The sequence below is a fragment of the Netta rufina genome (genome assembly GCF_964035555.1).
Source record: "Netta rufina genome assembly, chromosome: 1".
NCBI lineage: Eukaryota > Metazoa > Chordata > Aves > Anseriformes > Anatidae > Netta > Netta rufina.
Window position 1 is genome coordinate 204,584,200 of NC_140123.1, and position 20,011 is coordinate 204,604,210.

At 46.3% G+C, this 20,011-nt stretch overlaps 1 protein-coding gene across 1 annotated transcript in view; it reads left to right on the plus strand.

Moving 5' to 3' along the window:
• Positions 1-930: 930 nt before the first annotated feature.
• EXOC4 (exocyst complex component 4) overlaps positions 931-20,011 on the plus strand; it is a 367,902-nt gene continuing 348,821 nt past the window's right edge. The window contains exons 1-2 of the mRNA XM_084306374.1: positions 931-1,039; positions 18,300-18,489. Of these exons, the coding sequence (XP_084162500.1) occupies positions 954-1,039; positions 18,300-18,489 (276 nt within the window). The 5' untranslated portion in view covers positions 931-953. The remainder of the gene's footprint in view (positions 1,040-18,299; positions 18,490-20,011) is intronic.

Sequence of the window (20,011 nt, forward strand, 5' to 3'; positions counted from 1 at the left end):
CTGGTTAATGGATTTTAACCTTGTTTAAAAGACCCTGTGCTGCTGCAGGTGCTGCCTGCCTGCAGTTTGGGGCAATTTCCGAGCGGTGTCTTTTTATTTTGGAAGCCTTCAGAGCTGTTTTGACAAAAATAACCATTAAAAAGAGGAGAATTGTTGCATTCAGGAGGGAATTAGGGGGGGAAATTAAGTTTTAATGAGAACAAGGGGGACAAGGCGCGGAGGATGAGGTCAGCAAGTCACTGGCCTGCCCCATCCATGTCACCCCCTCACTACAAGAAGGACATGGAGGTGCTTGAGTGAGTCCAGAGAAGGGCAATGAAGCTGGTGAGGGGCCTGGAGAACAAGTCCTACGAGGAGCGGCTGAGGGAGCTGGGCTTGTTCAGCCTGGAGAAGAGGAGGCTCAGGGGTGACCTTATTGCTCTTTATAAGTACATTAAAGGAGGCTGTAGCAAGGTTGGGGTTGGTCTATTCTCCCTGTGTGATAGGATGAGGGAGAATGGGCTAAAGTTGCACCAGGGGAGCCTTAGGTTGGATGTTAGGAAGAACTTCTTTACCGAAAGGGTTGTTAGGCATTGGGATGGGCTGCCCAGGGAGGTGGTTGAGTCACCATCCCTGGAGGTCTTTAAAAGATGTTTAGATGTAGAGCTTAGGGATATGGTTTAGTGGAGGACTGGTTAGTGTTAGGTCAGATTGGGACTCGATGATTTTGGAGGTCGCTTCCATCCTAGCTGATTCTGTGATTCACCTGATGGTGAACCGGGCCGGCTCCACGCCCACAAAAACTACAACTCCCAGAACACCCCGCGGCCCTCCCCGCACGGCGCATAGCAGCTTGACTCCCCACCCGCGCTTTCTATTGGGCCTCATCCCCTCATCCTCCCGCCCCCCTCTCCTCTCATTGGCTGCGCCGCGCTAGCGGGGATGGTTGCCCGGTGCTTTGAGGGGGGAGCAAGATGGCGGCGGGCGAGTCGGCGGGGCGCTACCGGAGCGCGATGAGCAGGAGCAAGGACCCCTCGGGGCTGCTCATCTCCGTCATCAGGTAGGGGCGGCCCGGCCCAGCCCGCCCGTACGGCTCCCGGGGCCGCTGCTGAGGGAGGGGACGGTCCCCTTCTGCTCCTGAGACCCCACCTGGGGCCTGCGTTCAGCTGCGGGCCCCAGCAGCAGGACAGGGATGTGGCAGAGAGAGGCCGGAGGAGTCCAGGGGGGTGCTGAGGGGATGGAGCCCCTCTGGTGTAGGGCCAGGCTGAGGGAGATGGGGGTGCTCAGCCTGCAGAAGGCTCCGGGGAGAGCTCCCAGCGGGCTGCCAGGGCCTGAGGGGGCTGCAGGAGGGCTGGGGAGGGACTGTGTGTCAGGGGGTGTGGTGATAGGACAGGGGAATGGCTGTAATCTAACATAGTGCCTTTTAGATTCGCTAAAAGGGAGAAATTCTTACATCTGAGGGTGGTGAGGCTCTGTCCCAGGCTGCCCCGAGGAGCTGTGGCTGCCCCATCCCTGGCAGTGCCCAAGGCCAGGCTGGATGGGGCTTTGGGCACCCTCATGGAAAGTTCCAACCCCTATGGCAAGGGATTGGAGCTGAATGACTTTTCACGTCCTTTCCAACCCAAACTGTGCTATCATTCATCTCCCATTTCCACCTTGCTGTCTACAGCATCCTGGGGTCACAGGAGCAAGGCTACAGCAAGCCCCAACTTTGTGTCCTACTGGGAGGGTCAGGGCACTGCTTCCCTACTGCTCTGGAGTCTGTAGTTGACCCTTGTCCACAGTCACGCAGCAGCACTGGGTGGAGTAAGGCTGGCCGGAGAAGTGAAAGGACTAGGAAGTCCTTTGTGGAGATGCTGTCCTGTTTTAGGATGCGATAGTGGAAAAAGCACCACCCCAACAAGTCTCACTGCCTTGCAGGGGACGCAAAGAAGGCAGTTGTGTCTTGTCCTGTTTTGGGAATTGATTTCAATCTGCCCTTACTCCTTTCTTATGCTGGAGGATGGTTCTGTGATATACTTGGATCCAAGCACGGACCTGGCAGTGTGTTAGTTTCCCTCTGTGCCTTTTTCAGCTGCTTACAAATCATTTTTGGGCTGCTTACAACCAGTGAGTTGGCGGCTGATTTCCCCCTGAAGCTTTTAAACTCACATCTTACACGCTTCAAATTGGGTGTAAGCAGTCATAGTGCTCTGTTACTATGCATTGAGTGAACTTTCAAACTTCACTTCTCCACCAGAAACTGCTAGAAACTGTGGTTTTTCTACTACTTTGGAGAAGTTAGAGTGGTAATAATTCCGTACCTAGCACATTTCACGATCTAATTTAAAAGTATTGTGTGAGCCGTAGTGTTTAGGACAAAATCCCCTTCCTTTTCATTATTTCTGAAAACCGCTCTTTCAGATCTTGAGGTAGATGGCAAGGGAGAAAAGCGGGAGGTTCACACGACTGCTTTGCCTTCCCGGGGTCACCGCCGCAGCCTTGGAAGCGCGTGGTAATAGGTAACAAAGCATCGCGCTGAAAAATGAATGAAAGGAGATGGCTGGCACGGCCAGGCCTGTCTCCAGCTCGTTAGTTTTGTAAGAAAACCAGTTAGGAAAACAGATTTGTTTAGGCTGGAGCTGTGTGTACACGCAAGGCCAGCTTTCCTGCAGGTTGCTGTGTACGCTGATGTGACACGGCGTAAACGTGAGACAATCGTAGCAGTGTGCTTTGATAACTTCTTACTTTTGATATAACAAGTGCTGAATAGCCAAGTATGGGGTTATTAAAATTTATATTTAGGCCTACAAACTCTCCTGGGTGCACTCGTTTATGAGTTCCCAAGGAATGCTTGCATAACAAATATTGAATACTGAATTGTTGTGAAAACTGCCACAAGTCGGGCTTCTTACCTGGATCCTGAGCTCTTACTCTGCACTTGCGCGTTGTAAGTGTACATAGTGTGGATTTAAAGTATGGTGTGCTCGTTAATTCTTGGTCAACCTCAAGTTTGAGTGATCTGGGGAGACAAATGTGGTGAGCTGTTGATAGATTGCTGTATTTTCTGTAAATTAGGGTTATTTGTGGGTAGTGGAAGAATGAATTATGTAAATGCATCGTTGCAGCATTTCCTCTGGTCTTACTTTTTTTGACGTGTTTTCTGTAATTCCCAATAGAAACTGAAGAATTGTAAGGGCCACCTTTACATCTAGGTCTTGATTTTGATAAATCTTAACTCCTAATTTCGTTTATGATATAAGAATGAGCTTATATGACTGTGTTCACCAAAAAAGAAACCATCTTTGTCTAATAGTCTTTGGCTCACAGGCACCGAGAGCTGAGGTAGGTTACGTCCAGCGTTTGGGTGCAACCTTGAGGTTATCGACTTCATGAAATTAAAGTTGTTCGGTAGGCCAGCGTGATAATTAAACCTCCGAAATTTAATTAGAGCTTGCTTTGGGTGTAGTGCTTGAGGTGTCGTGCTGGACCAGACCACGCGAGCCTGGAAGTGGAACAGGTGACATTTTTTGTTGTGTTCGTAAAATGCCGTTCCAAACAAATTTTAACGTTTCTCTTTCTTTCTTCATCTTCAGCAAGATGTTAGGGATTTTAACAGCCTGCTGTTAGTTTGAAATGCAGCAAAGTTTTCTTTCCTTGATAGCTTTGTTCCCAAACACTTTGCAGGGATTCTCCTGCCAGCCCTGGGAGCTTTACCCTTGTGTTTCCCTATTGAGAAGGCTGCTGAGTTCTCCTCGTGGCTGTGCGGAAGGCCCCTGGAAGGAAGCTGTGCGTGAAAAGCAGCAAAACTTTGCATTCTTCTGCTGCAAACAAACCAAACCAGAGGGGTTACTTCAAGCATTGCTGTATTTGACTTGATTGTAGCAGAGCTGGCTGTGTTTTTCAGGAAGAAATGCTGTTTAGGTCAGCAATATCGAGTCTGTTTTAGTCTATAAAATGCTTTGAAACATGGAGATTGGTGTTTTATAAATACAAATGATTTTATTAATGAAGGGATATATTTTTATGTCTACTCAAGCTAAAGAGCTCTCTACTGCAAGAGGATAATGAATTTACTTGCTTCTGATGCCAAATTTAGGGACTCTGAGCTTCCTAGGAGCAAAACCAGTCTCCTTTTCAGTGAGAGTATTTGGGGCCGGATCCTTGGCAAAGCCCTACCGTGTTAGAGCAGCACTGAAATCACGTGAGAAGTGGTCTTTTTTTGCAGGCTCTGATCTGAAACAAGAGCTGCTGCTTCAGGAAAGTCGACTGCGTACAAGCCCGTGGAGCAGAGGGTGTCTCGTGGCAGCGCTGGGGGTTGCTCTGTCGCACCGAGTGGCCGTGCAGCCTTGAAAAGGAGCCTGAGGAAGTTTCTGACCTCCTCTGAGCCTCCAATAACGCTCCTAAACTGTGTCTCTGTGCAGTGTGGGAGCTTGGGGTTGTTCCCGGTCTCTGCGGCGTTGCTTTTCAGCTGCTCTGAGCGCAGATGAGTGTGAGATGGAGGAGGAAGAACCGTCCCGCTGCCAGGCCCTTATCTCTCCCCGTGAAGTGTCAGCTTTTCCTGTTGTGCGGGGTTTGTTCTTTGGGAGCTGTTTCCTGTAGGATTCCTGAAGTGACCGAGTTCACCTTGGTTCTCCAGTTACTACCAAGAACAGAGAGCGATTTCGGGTGGCTTGTGGCCAGAATAACTGTCTTGTAGCCCGCAGGTGGGGTGTTTTTTAGGGGAACGGTGCTGCATCTGCACTCCTGTGGGGCTGCTGTCAGGGGGGAGCGATGTGCTGAGCTGTTCCCAAAGGCCAGGAGCTGCCGGCAGGGCTGAGTGGCGAGGTGGGGACTCTGTGGGGTTGCTGTGGGGTTACACTGGGTGCTTGGGCATGGTTTGCTTCTTCACAGAGTCACAGCATGGCTCGGGTTGGAAGGGACCTTAAAGATTATCCAACTCCCCTGCTGTGGGCAGGGATCCCACCCAAACTCGTGTTTTGGGGGAGAAACTGGCATTTCTCCTAAAGAAGATGTGGGTTTTGGAGTGTGGCTGTGTTCTTAACAGTAAGTCTTCTAGAAATAGGGAGTGTTTGGGAAGCCTGATGAATATTTGCAGAGCATGCTAATAAAATCCACCTCTGCTGTGGTTTGGGCAGCCTTCGTCTTCTCCCTGTGCCCTTAGATGAGAGTGTGAGTTGTTGCTTCGGATTCCTGAAGAAAAACCCCCTTCGTAAGACCAAAAGGGACACCAGGAGCTTTCGGTGCAGTGCTCACCACGTGGGCTTTCACGCTGCCTTTCTAAAAAAGCAGCGCAAAGAATGGAGGAAACTCTGTTCATCCGCACGAGGACAACCGAGGGAATATATGCATTAATCTCTCCGAGGACAGACACGTGTACGTACATTGATTTTGCTTAACCTTTTGTTTTGTTCGGAGCTGCTCGAAGCAGCTTTTGTAGTCTGAAACAAGCAAGCTGGCATTTAGCAAACGCTCATTTTTTTTTTTTTTTTCTGAAAGATCCTGTCAGATTTTTAATTGGTGAACGGCTGCCTTTTATTTATTGTTAGGCGTTCCTCCTCCCAATTAAAGGTGGCTGTTTTTTAAAGCTGGCCTTTAATAGCTGCTTTAATTGGGAGAAAACAAACTTTGGCAGTGACTCTGGAAGACCTTATTGAAATCTTGTAGCGAAGCTTTCACACTGGCAAACACACGTGACAGATGTCAAGAAGTAAAAGTGAGGCAGGACGTAGCGTGCTTCCTACTTTCATACCAGCAGAAGTTGGAATTGCAGGCAGAACCCTCGAACAAACTTGATTTTTTCTTGAGCAAAATTCTTCTTTTCCCTTTTAATGGTTTCTGGCCATTATTTTCATTACGTTTACGGTGAGCTTCGTTAAACGGCTTCTTCCTAACGACCTGGTGTTTGATCTTCTCCTTGTGTCGAAGGCAATAGAAGCGGTATCCCCGGTTGTGATGTAGAGCAGGGAAGATGGATGTGCAGCTGATGCCCTCGCTCTTGCAGCTGGGAAATAGCTGCCACGAGAAATAAAGCCAAGTTATTCTGATCTGTGTGGATGGTAATGGTCTCTTAAAACCTCTTTTATTGCTAATAGTGTTTTCCAACGTTATGAAAAGCAGCAGTTCTACAAGATAAGTAGCTCAGAAACGCATGGAGAACAAATTGCGTATGGCAGAACGTGGTCCTAAATGATAAATCTTCCTGGAGTGGTCTTGGGACACTTGTGTGTAGTGTGTGAGTGGTAAGCGTGGGGCTGGGTGCAGGTTTTTGGTTCTGTTTAATGTGTTTTGGTTGTGTTTAACAGCAGGTTGGGGTGCCCAGCGTGTGCAGGTGTGACCGTGCCATGGAAAGCTTGAGGGACCACCCCGTGCAGAGCTGGGGCAGAGCCTGCCCTTAAAAAACAGGGAAGCAGAAACGGGTGGTTTTGTGAATAACCGGTTGTGAGTCCTGTGGTTTCTCCTCTTTCGAAGACGTCTCCTCTGACAGCTCTTCCTTCCAGGGAAGTGCTGAAACCTCCAAGTTAATAAGGAAATTCCCGAAGCCATCTGTTTGTGGGGCTGCCCTTCTGCTGCTGGGTGGTCGCAAGGATGGCTTCATGGCACAGGGAGGCCAGCAGCTCCAAAACACTCACCTCTTAATCCTCCAGGTCAAGGCAGCATTGTACAGCTTGTACTCCTGCAGATTTTTGCCCCTGTTGGTGCTTAGGACTTCATTTTTCTCCTGGGAGCTGGTGATTCACCTAACAGCAGTGCTGAATTTTGGGGTCATAGGCCAATAAAAGGTAGGAAATTAGTACCTGGTGCCCAAACAGAGCAGTAGCTCCATCACTCAGCTCATCCCTGGCAGTGTAACTGCATTTTGTGGCTGCCTGTCACTTCTCCAAGGTGGAAAATGATCCACAGGTGATGCTGGTTGGGTTTTGCCTGGGTGGGGAACATTTTTGTATTAAGATTCAGCTGCAGGAGACATGTAAAAGTGCGTGACTTCTCTTCACATTGTCATCCCAAGTGTCTGCAGTCTCTTTTTTTCCCCTTTTCCTTTTTTTTTTTTCGTTCTCCAGAAATCAGCTGATTGCTAACTAGACCCGCGTTGTTTGCACTGGCCTGGGGAAATTTGATTAAAGGGTGGTTAATTTAGCAAAATAAAGAAAGTCCTGATGATATTTACTTAGGTGGCTGTAGCTGCTCAGCCTCGTCGCCGCAGCTCTCGCGCAAGTCCTCGCTGATAAAAGATGATCAATTTCTGTCGAAAATGCTCTAACCGACTGTGTAAGCAGCATGAAAGATTAATAGGATGTAAGTAGAGGAGGAATATGTTTTATAATGCTCTGTTTACTTTCTGTGTTTAACAGCCTTTTGAAGAGACTCAGCTCCGCGTTGCCTCGCAGCGAAGGAGCGAGCTCCTGCCCTGTTTGCACAACAGAGATCTGTGTGTGGAGGCTGGATGCCCACCCAGTATGGCTCTTGGACTGTGCTGGCCTCTGGATTTCACTTTTAATTTTGTTTTAAGGGGGAGATCTGTTGTAATTTTATAATCAATTCACAACGATAGCCTATCTGCCGTACCTGTTGACTTGCACGGTGCAATTTTTGGCTACCTTCCTTCCAGCATCTCGTTGTCGTCTCAAAGGGAGGTTTTTTATCTCCTGAACCCTTTGATTCACTTCTTCAGATCCAGAATTTCTTAGCAGCAATCAACTCACTGTGAAAACAAGGAGAAAGCATTTAGCGTGTTGTTACACAGTTAAATTTTTAAAAACCGTTTGGATTTCTTCTCCTTCCCAGAGCGTATCAGGCTGGCTTTTGTTTCATAGAGCAACAACTTTTTGCAGCGCCTCTGCAGAGGTTTTCCCAGCACGTGTTATCAGCTTGTGTGTTTTGAGGTTAAATAGTGCTGGAAGCTGTAGATTGCCCCACTTGGGACTCGTCTTTAAGACAACAGTTTTCAATTATAAAAGTCAAATAAGCCCTCCTGGTTTAATGAACGTCTGGAAATGTACAGAGAGGCGCAGGCAGCGGGCTGCTGGATGGTCGTGCTTGTCCCAGGGTGCCATATAAACTGTTTTTGTCGTGCCTTGTAGAAATACAGCCACGTGTGGGATCTCGTGGGGTGGCCCACAGGCTTGTGGCATGGCAGGCAGGAGGGGAATGCCCTGACGGGCTCTTTGCCCGTGCAGGATTTTTGTTTTTCTGTACACCCATAAAAACAAGGAGAAAGTGATTTTCAGAACGGACCAGATTTTGTTGTGTTTCCTCACCTGTTTTATTCTGATTAGCTCAGAGCTTACAGCAAGTTTCACGGTGGCATCTTCAAAATGCGTGCTTGGTCTTAGGTGCTGCTTGGCATTGTCAGAAGCTTATCCTTGAAATAATCCCTTAAAATTCAAGGAATGATCCTTGAAATTACCACCATCAGCCCCCTGTGCCGTGTTCTGTTCCCTACTGCAGCTAGTTACCCCTGCATCTGCTGGCCAGCTCTCATCTTGTTGTTTTGTTTTTTTTTTTCCCCCTTTCCAGCGCATCCTGACCTCTTACCTCTCCCTCACCTGCTGTTGTTTGCTGTCTGTCGGATTTCCTGCTGCAAAGAGCCTGGGTTGTCGTTCTGTGTGGCTGCTCGGTGCCTCGGTGGGGCTGGCCTGCAGGTGTTAGTGAGTAGAACTGCCTGGGAACGAGCCCAGTGGTTAAAACCTCAGTCATAAAGCAAACGCTGTAATTGCTGTGCGGCCACGGCCATCAGCAAGAGACGCCTTGTGAGAAGTAACTGGATTCTAATGGGTTTCTTTCTACTCTTCTTTGTGTATTTTTTTCTTTTAAATAGTGAAGTCTCCTTGGCGCGCTGCAGCCATTTCCTGCAGAGAGGAGACTGGTCTTCCTAGACATCCACAGCGCTCTGCTGAAATGATTATTTGTTGCTTCTAGCAACTGCTTTCCTCGTTTAACTCCAGAAGCGCTTTGTTGGTCAAAAATTGTGTTGGCGAAGGCTGTGCTTCGATTTTTTTTTTTTTGTCCCTGCATGTTACAGAGGCTTATTGTGTTCTGATTTGTGTTTTAGGCCCTTGGTATGGTGTAAAAAGAAAAAAAAAAAAAAAAATCCCTCCTCTCTGCTTCCTTCCTGAAGGGTGTTTCGCTGTGTGCAGAGGATACCCCAAGCTCTCTGTATTATTGGGGCTTCAAAAGTGTTTCAGGGTGAGGAAGTGGAAGCCTTAACAAGACATGAGATCCAGGGCTGAGCCACCCAGACACAGGTGGCAGAAAATTTGCTGGGATTGCTGTTAAAATTGGAGCTTTGTTTGCTCCCCCGGGTGATGCAGCGCTCCGTTCAATTACGCTTGGCTAAAATGTTCATTTTCTCAATCAGGTGAGAAATATTGAAATTTGTTCTGCTTGCCTTTCTCCATGGTGTTTCCCACCGTCTTTAATGAGTGTTTTCGTGTGAGTAAGCAGCGCTGAGTGAAGGCAAGTGAACTGCACTTTTAAAAAAAACTTGATCCAGATGTGATGGGAGATTGCTCCCAAATTTCCAGACCGTACCTGTGCATCCCGCAGTACTCTTTCCATCTTTTAATCCAAACGTTTGCATGTGTCTGATCCAATTTTGGGGCGCACAGGAGGAAGGGGGCTCTACAGAGATGCTCAGATGTTGAAAACGTGCAGCAGTGGTCAGCTGTGGGGCCTGAGCTCTCCTCTTAAATAAATCTTGGAGCTCCCCATACGAGCTGCCCGGCGTGTTGCAGGTGCCAGCTTTTCATTAATGCTCTTTCACTTTCATTTAATAACTTTCATTTAATAAAAAAGAAAACCAACGACGGAAGCATAATGCCCCCATACAGCTACGGCAATGATCTTCCTGTGAAACAATTTCTCCAGCCACGAAATTGATGCTTAAGACTCCGTTTACTATCCGTAGCTGAGCAGTAATCATACTTAACAGGGCTGGCTTTAGGGTGGGCAAAAGAGGCAGTTCATCCACCCAGCCTAGCTGGAGGCATCAGAGAAAGCGAATTTGCAGAAATGAAGCAGTTATTATTCATTAGCATTAAGTTTACTCCTAAAATTGATGCTTAATCTAATCCTGTCAGTGCTTTATTGGGCAGGTAGGAAGCTGACAGCGGGCTGGCGAAAGAAATTACCCCCCTAGAAAACAGAGGAAAGCTCCTGATCATGCAGAGCTCGTAGGGGAATAGGAGACTGATCGGTGTAAATGGAAATTCGCGTGGAGTCCCAGATCTGATTGCTGCCGGAGCTGTGACTTTGAGATTGCTGCCTGGGCCTGCGAATAAATGGTCCTAGAGGTGAACGTTAACTTCTGTTTGCAGCGGTGCAAAATACGGGGATGACTAAATACAGGGTTTAAGGGGAAAAAAGAAAAGCACTCTAGCAGACGAAGCTGCAGCAAGGGTGCAAAGGAAGGGGCTGGGCATCTGGAGGTGAGGAATTCGGGGATACCTCTCACTGGTGGTGTTGTTGGTCTCTGTGGAGTAAAATGGGAGCTGGGATGTGCACCCCTGCTTTGGGGCTGGAGCGTATTTGGTGCTCAAAAATGTGATTATAAAGGGAGGTGAGTTGCTTCATGGTTCTGTAGCTGATCTTCTCTGTCCTCCTGTAGGTACCTGTTGGGCCCTGTCATGTGTAGGACTGCTGCATTCGTTTGCTGCTGGAGAGCTTTGTAAACCTCCTGCTCTTTCAGTTCACAGCAACACAAGGAATTTATTAGCTTGGGAAGAAGCTGGCTCATTTTCTGGGCTTTTACATTGTAAAGCTGTGTCGGGTTTCTTGCAGGGCTTGAATGCTGGGAAGTTTGCAAGCCCTTTTTTCTTCTTCCTCCCTAAATTAGTGCATCACGCTGTAGGAGATTCACAGAAGAGGTGAGATAGCGTGGAAGCTGTGCAGTCCAGGCACCTGCACAGCTCGGATATGTCTTTGAAAAACACGAAGAAATAGCCAGCACAGAGTCTGCAGCATGAGAATAACTTGGTGTGCTTTGGGTGGAGGTGTCTGGTGCTGGTGGGGTGCTGGGGCCAGGCTAATTACGTTGTTCTTAAACGAGGTTTCTTTTATCCCCGCTTAATGTGTTGTGTTTTCAAAGCACGGGATACACTTCCCACTGTAAATAAGATTATGGACTGTAGTATTTTCTGCATTTCAAAACTGAGCGTCTTTCTCAAAGCTCTTTAGTGTTTTAGTAGCAAAACTCTTTTGTTTTGTAGCTTGGGGCGAAAAAGCAGAGACTTTGGAGATGATGGAAAAAACAGTTTTAATGAACCAAGTGGGCTTTGCAGCTTGTAAGTACCACGTGGAGTGGTTCTGGGCAGCATACCTAGGTCAGAAACCCTGCCTCCCAGCCTTCTGAACCTCCCTTCAGCTTTTGATGACTGCAGCGTGTGGGATTGCTGGAAGCAACAGGTAAAAGGTGGGTTCAAACGTACTGCGGGTCCTGTTCCTTCATCTGCAGTGCCGAGGAAGGAGCAGGGCTCTTCTGGAGCTGCGGGGTTCCTGCGTTCAGCTTTCCAGGTACAGTCGGTAGCACAAATGGTAGAGCTGGCAATTGCATCTGCTCAGTGTGAACGCATTTTCTTCTGTATTTACTGTTGGAAAAAAGATATTCACGTCTGATGTGGAGCTGCTTCAGGCGTCTCGCCGAGTGACGGTGTGTCAGGACTCCTCTGGAAGCCTTTCCACCTGCTCCCTGTGCTGGTTGTTAAGAGTTGGATGCAGGAAAGCAGAGATGAGAAATGCTTGTGATCTGAAGATCAAATTTCTCTGAAATGAATAGTCCCAAAGGGCTTTTTTTTTTTTTATTATTAATCTAATTCCAGTGTAAATTCACTGACCCTGGGGGAAGGAGCAAGGTTCGCTTCTTTCTTGTAGGAAACGTGTCGTACATCCCATGATAAAACGTCTTTGGGATTGTGTCTGATCTTCTCCTCTCTCCCGTCTTTCCAGGTGGAAGCGACTCGAGTGAATTAAGCATTTGGCATTCGTGTAATCTGTATTTTAACTATGTAAAATCAGAAGGCAATGAGATTTGGCTCAATGAATTTCTGTTTTACTGTAGCATAAAAACGGCTCTTAGCAGACGAACATCCAGTTGGAATTCTTCTAATCCTGTTGAGCTCTCGCTAATGAGACAGGCACATGCAGCCATCCAGCTGCCAAGTACAAATTGCAGGTATTCTACAGGAGAGGCGGATTCTCATTTAGCAAAATGGAAATGAAAAAACAACTGAACTGATGAGGAAACCCTTCTGGAGATCCTCGCTGAGTTCATAACCCGCACGTACTCGGTATCTAGGCTGGCGTTTCGTCTGTTTGTGATGTGTTTTGAAAGCTTTTGCTTTTCAAGGAGTTCCGAAAAGCTAATGTATATTTATCACCGTTTCATAATCCCGTCCTGTTTTGTAATTCCCCCTTCAAAGTTCTTTCTGCTGAGTTCCCTTCCCAAACAATTTTGATCCTTTCTAGTTGGCAAACAGTGTGTTGACTTTTCTTCTTCCTTACCACACATTTTAATCGAACTGAAACAAGCAAAGATGCCCTTGGCTTACTTTTTTTTGCAGCGTTAGCAGGAACCTGTATAATCTCCAGAATATTAAATATTCCTCGCTTTGCTCTTTGCTGTGCAGAGCAAGAAAAAGAAATGGCTCCCGTACCAAGGGGCTTAGGAAATTCAGGTGCACAGAGTAATTTCTCAGATTCAAAGTGACACGATGCCTTTTTTGTATTTACAGGTGCTGCTGGGCTTCAAGGATTTAATGTTGTGGGTTTTAAGGAGAAAAATACACGGTAATGAATTACTGGAGTAGAGAGAAGGGGGTGAGGTGGTTCTGGATGAAGTAGGTGAAACGAAGGCTCAGCAGATTGATGTAGTGACTTGGGAAGAACATGAGCAGCAAGGGCTTGCTGGTGGCTGTAAGCAGCTGAAAGCACTCGTGCTCCTTTAAAATATGCGGTGGAAGTTTGTATCTTACAGCCCCGGTGGACAAAGAAGTAAGTTGTTACCTGGGAAAAGTGTAATACGATTTCTTAAAAAATCAAGAGGAAGCATTTTCAGTTTTATGGCATGCTTGGTTCTGACATTGTGGCTCAAACCAGCTTTATTTCAGCTTATTTATATGTTGCTGCTCATATCCTAAAAACGTGGCCTTTGCTTTTCTCTACGTGCTCTTTGGTTCTTGAGTACATGATCACGGGATGCATCACACATAAGCTGCTTTTCTGTTCCCCAGCCATTGATTTAGACACTTGTAATGACTGGAAACAACCAAGTCCTAAAACCCAAACCTTAATGTTTTGGAAACTTCACGGACTTTCAGTACTGTAAATGAAAAAGCTGCCTCTGCTGCTCTGCTCCTTTTAGCTCTTGGGTTCAGATTGGTATTTTATTCTATTTATGAAAAAATCATCTACAGGTATCTAAGGCAAGCTCACGTGGGTGCAGAGAAGAACTGTGAGGTTTAATTTACTTGCTTAGTGTAGAGTTATGTATCCCTTTAGGCGTAATAAGTGGTCCCTTCCATAAACTAGAAAGGAGGAGAGGGCCCTGGATGCAGGTAAATTTTCTGGTCAAAGTGATGAGTAGGGTATTTTGGTGGTGCTTGTTTCCACAATATTTTCCCCAAGCAGGTAATCAAAGCAAACAGGAGGTTCCCAGTGCAGGTGTTAATTCTGGGCAGATTTCCCAGGTGCTGCGGTCCGACGGAGCCAGCTGGAAATCTTGGAAGGTGGCAGCTGACGGAACCTGAATCTTCCGTCGAGTTCCACTCAGGCAGCACCCTCGCAGGTCAGGATCTCAGGCTGGAGAAGCGTGTGACAGGCTGCTAATGGGGTCGTGTCCCTGGTGAGTGCATCCCTGGGGTGTGCACACACAGCAGGGTTACACCATCATCTGTAACTCTTCCCTTCTCCCCCGTCCTGCTTGGTTTAACCTGGAACTTGGTAAGAGTTGGAGCACTGTTGCCTCGTCTTTGTGCATATTTGGACCTCATGGTGTCCAGTGCCCCTTCTATTTCCCTGGTGCCCACAGGTGTAGGGTTAGGGGTGTGGGAGGATGCATTCCAGCTGATTTCCTTCAATATTTTTTGCCCTGTCTGTGAGCAACACTTGGATCCCTTCTTTGCAAACTGCTGGTGCTGTGAGATTTGTGCAACAGGATTCAGGAGTTCACTACCTACAGTGTAAGCACGCCTCCTTTATGGCTTTTTAAGCAGATTTCCTGTGAGTTTCACCAAGTGCCCCTAGTGCTAGTGGTACACGATTTAGTAAAAATTTGCTTTGCATTTGCATGATTCACCTCCTTTCTGATTCCTGCAAGCCTCAGATGCACACCTCCTGTCAGCCTTTCCTTTTCCAAACTCAAACCTCAACCTCAGCAGAGAATAGCAGCGGTGTTGCCTTCCTTGTTGTGCTTCCAAGACCAACTGAAGAGAGAAGAGACCCGAGCTGCACGGATCTCCCAGGCTGTGGGCACAGTAAGGTTTTATGCAGCAGCAGAGCGAGGCCTTTGTTGTGTTCTCATCTCCTTGGATTCCAGGCTGCTGCTGTGCTCATGTTTTCAGAAAACTGTAAGTGCAAAAAAGCCGTTGGCAACTGGATTCCCAGTGTGTGCTGCTGAGATTCCAGAAGTCTGGGTGGACAAACTGGGGCTTTGAGACCTCCATCTTCCCGTTACCCTTGGTTTTAGTAAGGATTACTGATGTTTTCATGCCACTGCTGGCTGTGATGTGGTTTAAATAACGAGGTCTTTGGAGCCTAGTCAGTGGGTGTGAGAAGGTGAGTAGTGCTCAGCCAGATGGGCTTTTTTTTTAAACCCCTAAAGCTTCTTGATTCTGCTCAAGGTGACAGCAGATTTCTTCTATATATTTAAGAAGAAAAATAGCAAAATATCAACTAAAATTGATACTTTTAGTTGCTATCCTTACTTTGGTAGGAGTAAACTTGTTGCATCTGATAAAGGCAAATATACCACCAAGGTACACTCGCCTCATCCTTTTTTCAACACGTTCTGTGGTTTCTAAGGTGTGGGTCCAGCTGTGACCTCACGTTTTCTTGCTGGCTTCCAAAATGTTTTGGTTTTGGGTGTGCAGATGTCTAGTGTTTTTAGCAGAAAGTAGTCATTCTACAAAGAGCAATTTCAAGTCAGTTGCAAGGATGAAGACAAGTGGGCGGCACTGTTTGAATCTGCTTAAAAGCATGAATACGACTGGAAGTTGTTAGGAATTAAACGTTAAAAGGAGCCTAAAAAAAGACTTGTGATTCCTCGGATATTACAGCGATGTAGCTGTAACCTTGTGGAATGGTTTTGAGCTCCTGTAGCTACTGCAGGTGGATTACTAAAGCCTGAGCAGCTCTGGTGAGTCAACAATTTTGAAGTTTAATTAAAACCAGAAACTTTACTAGCTGATGGTACAGGCAAAGTTGGTTCAGCTCGCACAGTGTCTGCAGTGATCCACGATTCTCCGGCGATCCGTAGTGAGAGAGGATGGATGTTTTCATTAACCACGGGGACAGGCAATATCCTTCAGCTTCCAGCTCAAACCATACGTCAGCTCCTAAGGAGATACCTTTGTGTCTGGGGTGACCACGCTGAAGCACAGCCTTTTAGCAAAAATCAGCAGTTTTTTCACAAAGAAGGGGCTCATCTGCAAAAGCTCGTAATGCAGTGAGATTTACTGCCAGATTCATTCTTTCAGTTGCTTTCTGTTCATCTCTTATAGCATGATCCCAGACTTCTCTGCAGAATTAAACCATGTTTTTAATTCTGCATTCTGTGTGTGAGCTTTGTTTTCTGGCACATTTTTCTACCTTCCTTTGTCTGAAGTGTTTGCCTGACCTCTGCCAGCAGCCTTGGAGCGTCTCACCAGTGCTCAGTGCCTGTAACCGTAGCTCACAGCTTTGAGGAGCCCGTGCTGTGTGTTCCCCAGGTAAGGTGAAGAAACCAGGCTCCGAGGATCTGCCTGGGCAGCCCGTTTCCATTTGGACATGGAGCTGTGTGCAGCTCTGCAGCGTGGGGATGTTCTGAGCACCACAGTATCTGTCATAGGGCAGAGGCTGTAATCCAGTTTTCTTAATCCCAGGTTGATTTTCCAACCACCCCACCATCATTCTTTCTTTCCAGGTCCGTTTTGCACAATCCTAAATCACTTTGCATACAATACAGACTAATTGAAGTGATTTTTGAGGCAATGTGATTTAATGCACAACCAGGATCAGAATCTTGATGCAGTAACACTGGAAAGCGTTCCCATTTCTACAGCAACCACAGAGCATGGAACTTGAAATCCTACAAACAGTGTCTGTAGTGCCTGATCAGCCCTTCTGCTGCTGCCAGCTGAAAGGGAAAAGATGTGAGAACTGCGTAAAACAAAACACAGCACCTGGGTGCGTTGTCTTTTGGGGTTTTGTACATTGTGGGCTGTAATTCCCCTGATCTCCTCAGTACTGGGGTAGGACAAGCATCTTTGTGGTCCTGTCCTCCATCTGGCGGTGCAGATTTGCTTGCTCACTTGAGTTTTTTAGCTGCTCTTTCTGGGCTGATGATCTCCTGTGAAATGTTTTTTCTTCTCCCTTTTTAAAGATGGAGCCCTTGCGTGGGTGGCACAGCCTGTTGTTTCTCTTTGTAGGCAAGAATTGGTCGCGAACTGGAGGTTTTGGCTGCGTCTCTGCTGCCTTTGAGGGAGAGGGAACGTTTCTTGCATGCTCGTGTGAAGTTCCTTGTTTGCATTCATTTGGGAAGAGCTCTTGCACTTGAGCTCCTACTCCATCTGAGATTCGAGAATTCACAGAAATCTCTCAAACATTAACCCTTTGTGTGTCCCACATGTCACTGGAGCTACTTGTAGATACCCCATAAAGCAAATTTACCCTTCTCCACTCAAACTGCTTAAAAAGTCCTAAAAAAATCGAGCAGTTCTCTGTTTCTCCTGGCATGTGTCACTGGCTGTGGGATTGGGAACGATGGCTATTTTACTGTTTTAATGCTCTTAAATGTAGCATGTGCATCATCTTAAAAAGATGCCTCTGCTTGGCTGAGGGCTGACCTTTCATAATTTAAAAGGAATAATGCTCTCTGGGCATTCATGCTCTGCTGGGGTTGTTTTTTAAGGGCATCTGGCTTTCAGCAAGTCAACGTTCAGGACTTCTTGGAAAGTTGTGTTTGCTTCACATTGCTCAAGTGTGTGAGCCAAAAGGGCTTGTATGTTTTTTTGTTTGTTTGTTTGTTTCTCTTATTTTAACCTCAGAAGTTCTTTAAAGTGGTTCAGAAGTTTTCAAGAGAGCTACAGAATCCATCACGCTGGTTCTTAAGGCTGTGATACACCAGAGTTTGGGTCGTAACTACTGCAACTGATCCTGAATGACTTTTCTCTTTTTCACCATGAAATATCCAGTTTCCTCTTGCTGTATTGCTGATTTAAGACAAAAGGTTTTAAGGACCGTGCCTATCTGTCCCAGGGATAAAGGAAAAGGAAAATTCAGGGTGCCTTTTTTGCACGACCTAGCTTTTTGAGTGCTCTGTATGAAATAAGAAAGTGTTTTTCTTGCTGTTGCTGTCTCCTGGCCCTTTCCAGTAGTGCCACCGAGTTACTGCATGTGTGAGCTGCTGGATCTGGTGGCAGGATGGGTCTCCAGTGGGGGTGAGTGAGGTGAAAAGAGTGAGGGAGAGAAAATTGCACTGATCTTTGTGCAAATCTGAGAAATTTGGAGTGATACCAAGAAACCTGCCCTCTCCATGCCTGGTTTGATTTCAAAATTTTCCATTTTCAAATTGAAAAATTTCCATTTGAATTGAAATTTTCAACAGCTTCCTGGGAATCTCAAACTTCACGGCTTTAAAGTAAAATATATTCCTAATGGCTGATGTTACTCAGGTTAAAATCAGGAGGTGAGTGTGGTGGAAATAAGGGCACATGGCACTCCTTCCCTGGAGTGGTGCCATGTATGAGAGCAGAGTGGCTATTGGAAGGTGTGGGTGGATTTTTGATGGGTTTCTGTCTATTCTGGTTGTATTCCTGGTGGGCTTTGGCAAGTAAGGAGTAACTGCAGCATTCAGTTGCGATGGTCTTCAAGTCAAAAATAGAATTCCTTCTTTGTAGTGCTCTGTAAGTAATAAATCGGGATGTATTTCAGATGTTATAGTGTGCCCAGCCAGTAGTGCAGCGTAAAGAGAAAAAGCTCCAAAAAATCTGAAAATGGGGGAAGTAACAAAACACAATGCTTCATTTTTGCCTTAGTGCATTGTTCTTTTTTACCAGAAGAGTTCACCAGAAATAATCTTCCCTCACTGATGTGTAAGAGGGATAGATAATTCCAAAATAACCCTATTTTTGTCTTCTTTGTGCCCTTAGGACTCTGTCTACAAGCGATGACGTTGAGGACCGAGAGACCGAGAAGGGCCGCCTGGAAGAAGCCTACGAGAAATGTGACCGGGACTTGGACGAGCTCATTGTCCAGCACTACACCGAGCTCACCACTGCCATCCGCACGTACCAGAGCATCACGGAGCGCATCACCAACTCCCGCAACAAGATCAAGCAGGTGAAGAGTGATGCCACGTGTCTTGCTCCGTTTTCATCTCCTTGATAACCTGTACAAACGTGTGCAACTCTTCTTTTTTCCTGCATACTGGTTTTTTTATTGTTAGTGTAATGTGAGCTTACAATTTAACCTTTTATTTCCTTCCCTTTTTCCAGCTACATCCTGAACTGAACTAAAAATTGAATTGGGAAAGCTCTGCTAGCTACGAACTGTGATGCATCCCGTCCTAATACAGTGGCCCCAGCCTATTTCTTACTGGTTGTGTGTTTTCCATAGGATCTCTTCTTGTTCTCTGAGAGCACAAGTAATTAAAGAGCAGAATGGGAGGTGGATATGAAGAGGAAAAGTTTGCAGTGCCCTCTGTTCATTTGCTGTCTGGGCAAGTTGCTATCGGTTTTTGAAGTCTAAAGGCTGCTAAGCTAACACCTTGCCATCGAATCTGTTCATGTTTTTTATACGTTGGCCTCCAACAACCTCCTAAATAGCCTGGGTGATTCATCACCTTGCTCAGAGAATATGAATTTTGGCACTATTTCCAAACTCAGTTCTGTTGTGTGAACGTACATGAACTCTGTGCCCCCATGTATTTCTGTATTTTGAGTGCTCACACTTTAGTAGTGTGCCAGTAAATAACTCTGGCACTCTTTGTTGTGGACTTGTTCCATCTGCTCTCTCCCTGCAGCTCTGATTGCTGTAGCAGTAGATTAGTTTTTTGGTCTCCTGCCCTGCCTTTTACTTCCTGTGTGGTTTGCTTTACCTAAACTTTGCAAACTGGGTACCAGAATTGTTCTGTCTTTTTATTTTCCTGACTCTGGGGAGGTCTCAGCTTAAAACCTTTCACCGCACTGCTTTAGGAGCAGGAGGCTGTGACCCTTCTGGGGCTACATACTGACCCTTCTGGCTTTTAAAATTCACTTAGCATTTTCAAAGAGAATGACACCATCCTGATGTTTTCCAAGGGTAAGAGTTCAGCCTAGGATTTATGTACAAAGCGCAGCGCTTTGAAAGCACAGATCAATTGCGCTAAATTTGAAATAAACTATAGCTGGTGGCCTGTTTTCACACAGTACACTAAGCTTTGCAGAGGTCAAAACAAACATATAGGGGGGTGACCTTTTGGTCCAGCGTGGAAGAATGACTGTAAGGGTGAAGAACCTTTTGGTATTTAAGTTTTCTTATTAGTTTTGGTCAACGTGTATTGAAGTAGCTTTGACCTAATCTCATGGGAGGCCCCAGATCTGGTTTGTCATCAATCTGTGTTATAGTATCAGTCTTTTGATCTTCCCCTTTCGTGGGAGGTGGGTGATTGCACAGGCGTTTACTCGCATTAGGACCTGTGGAGATGATAGATAGTCCAGATCCCTCTGTGTATCTACCTTCTGCGGTTAATTCTTGTACGGGTACCTGTTGGGAAAGGCTTGCTTTTTGTCTTGGTTTTGAATCTAGCTTTCAAAATGTAAAACTGAGTTATAAAGCAGAAACAATTGGGTCTGCCAGAAGGTTGGTTCTGAAAGATTTCGTT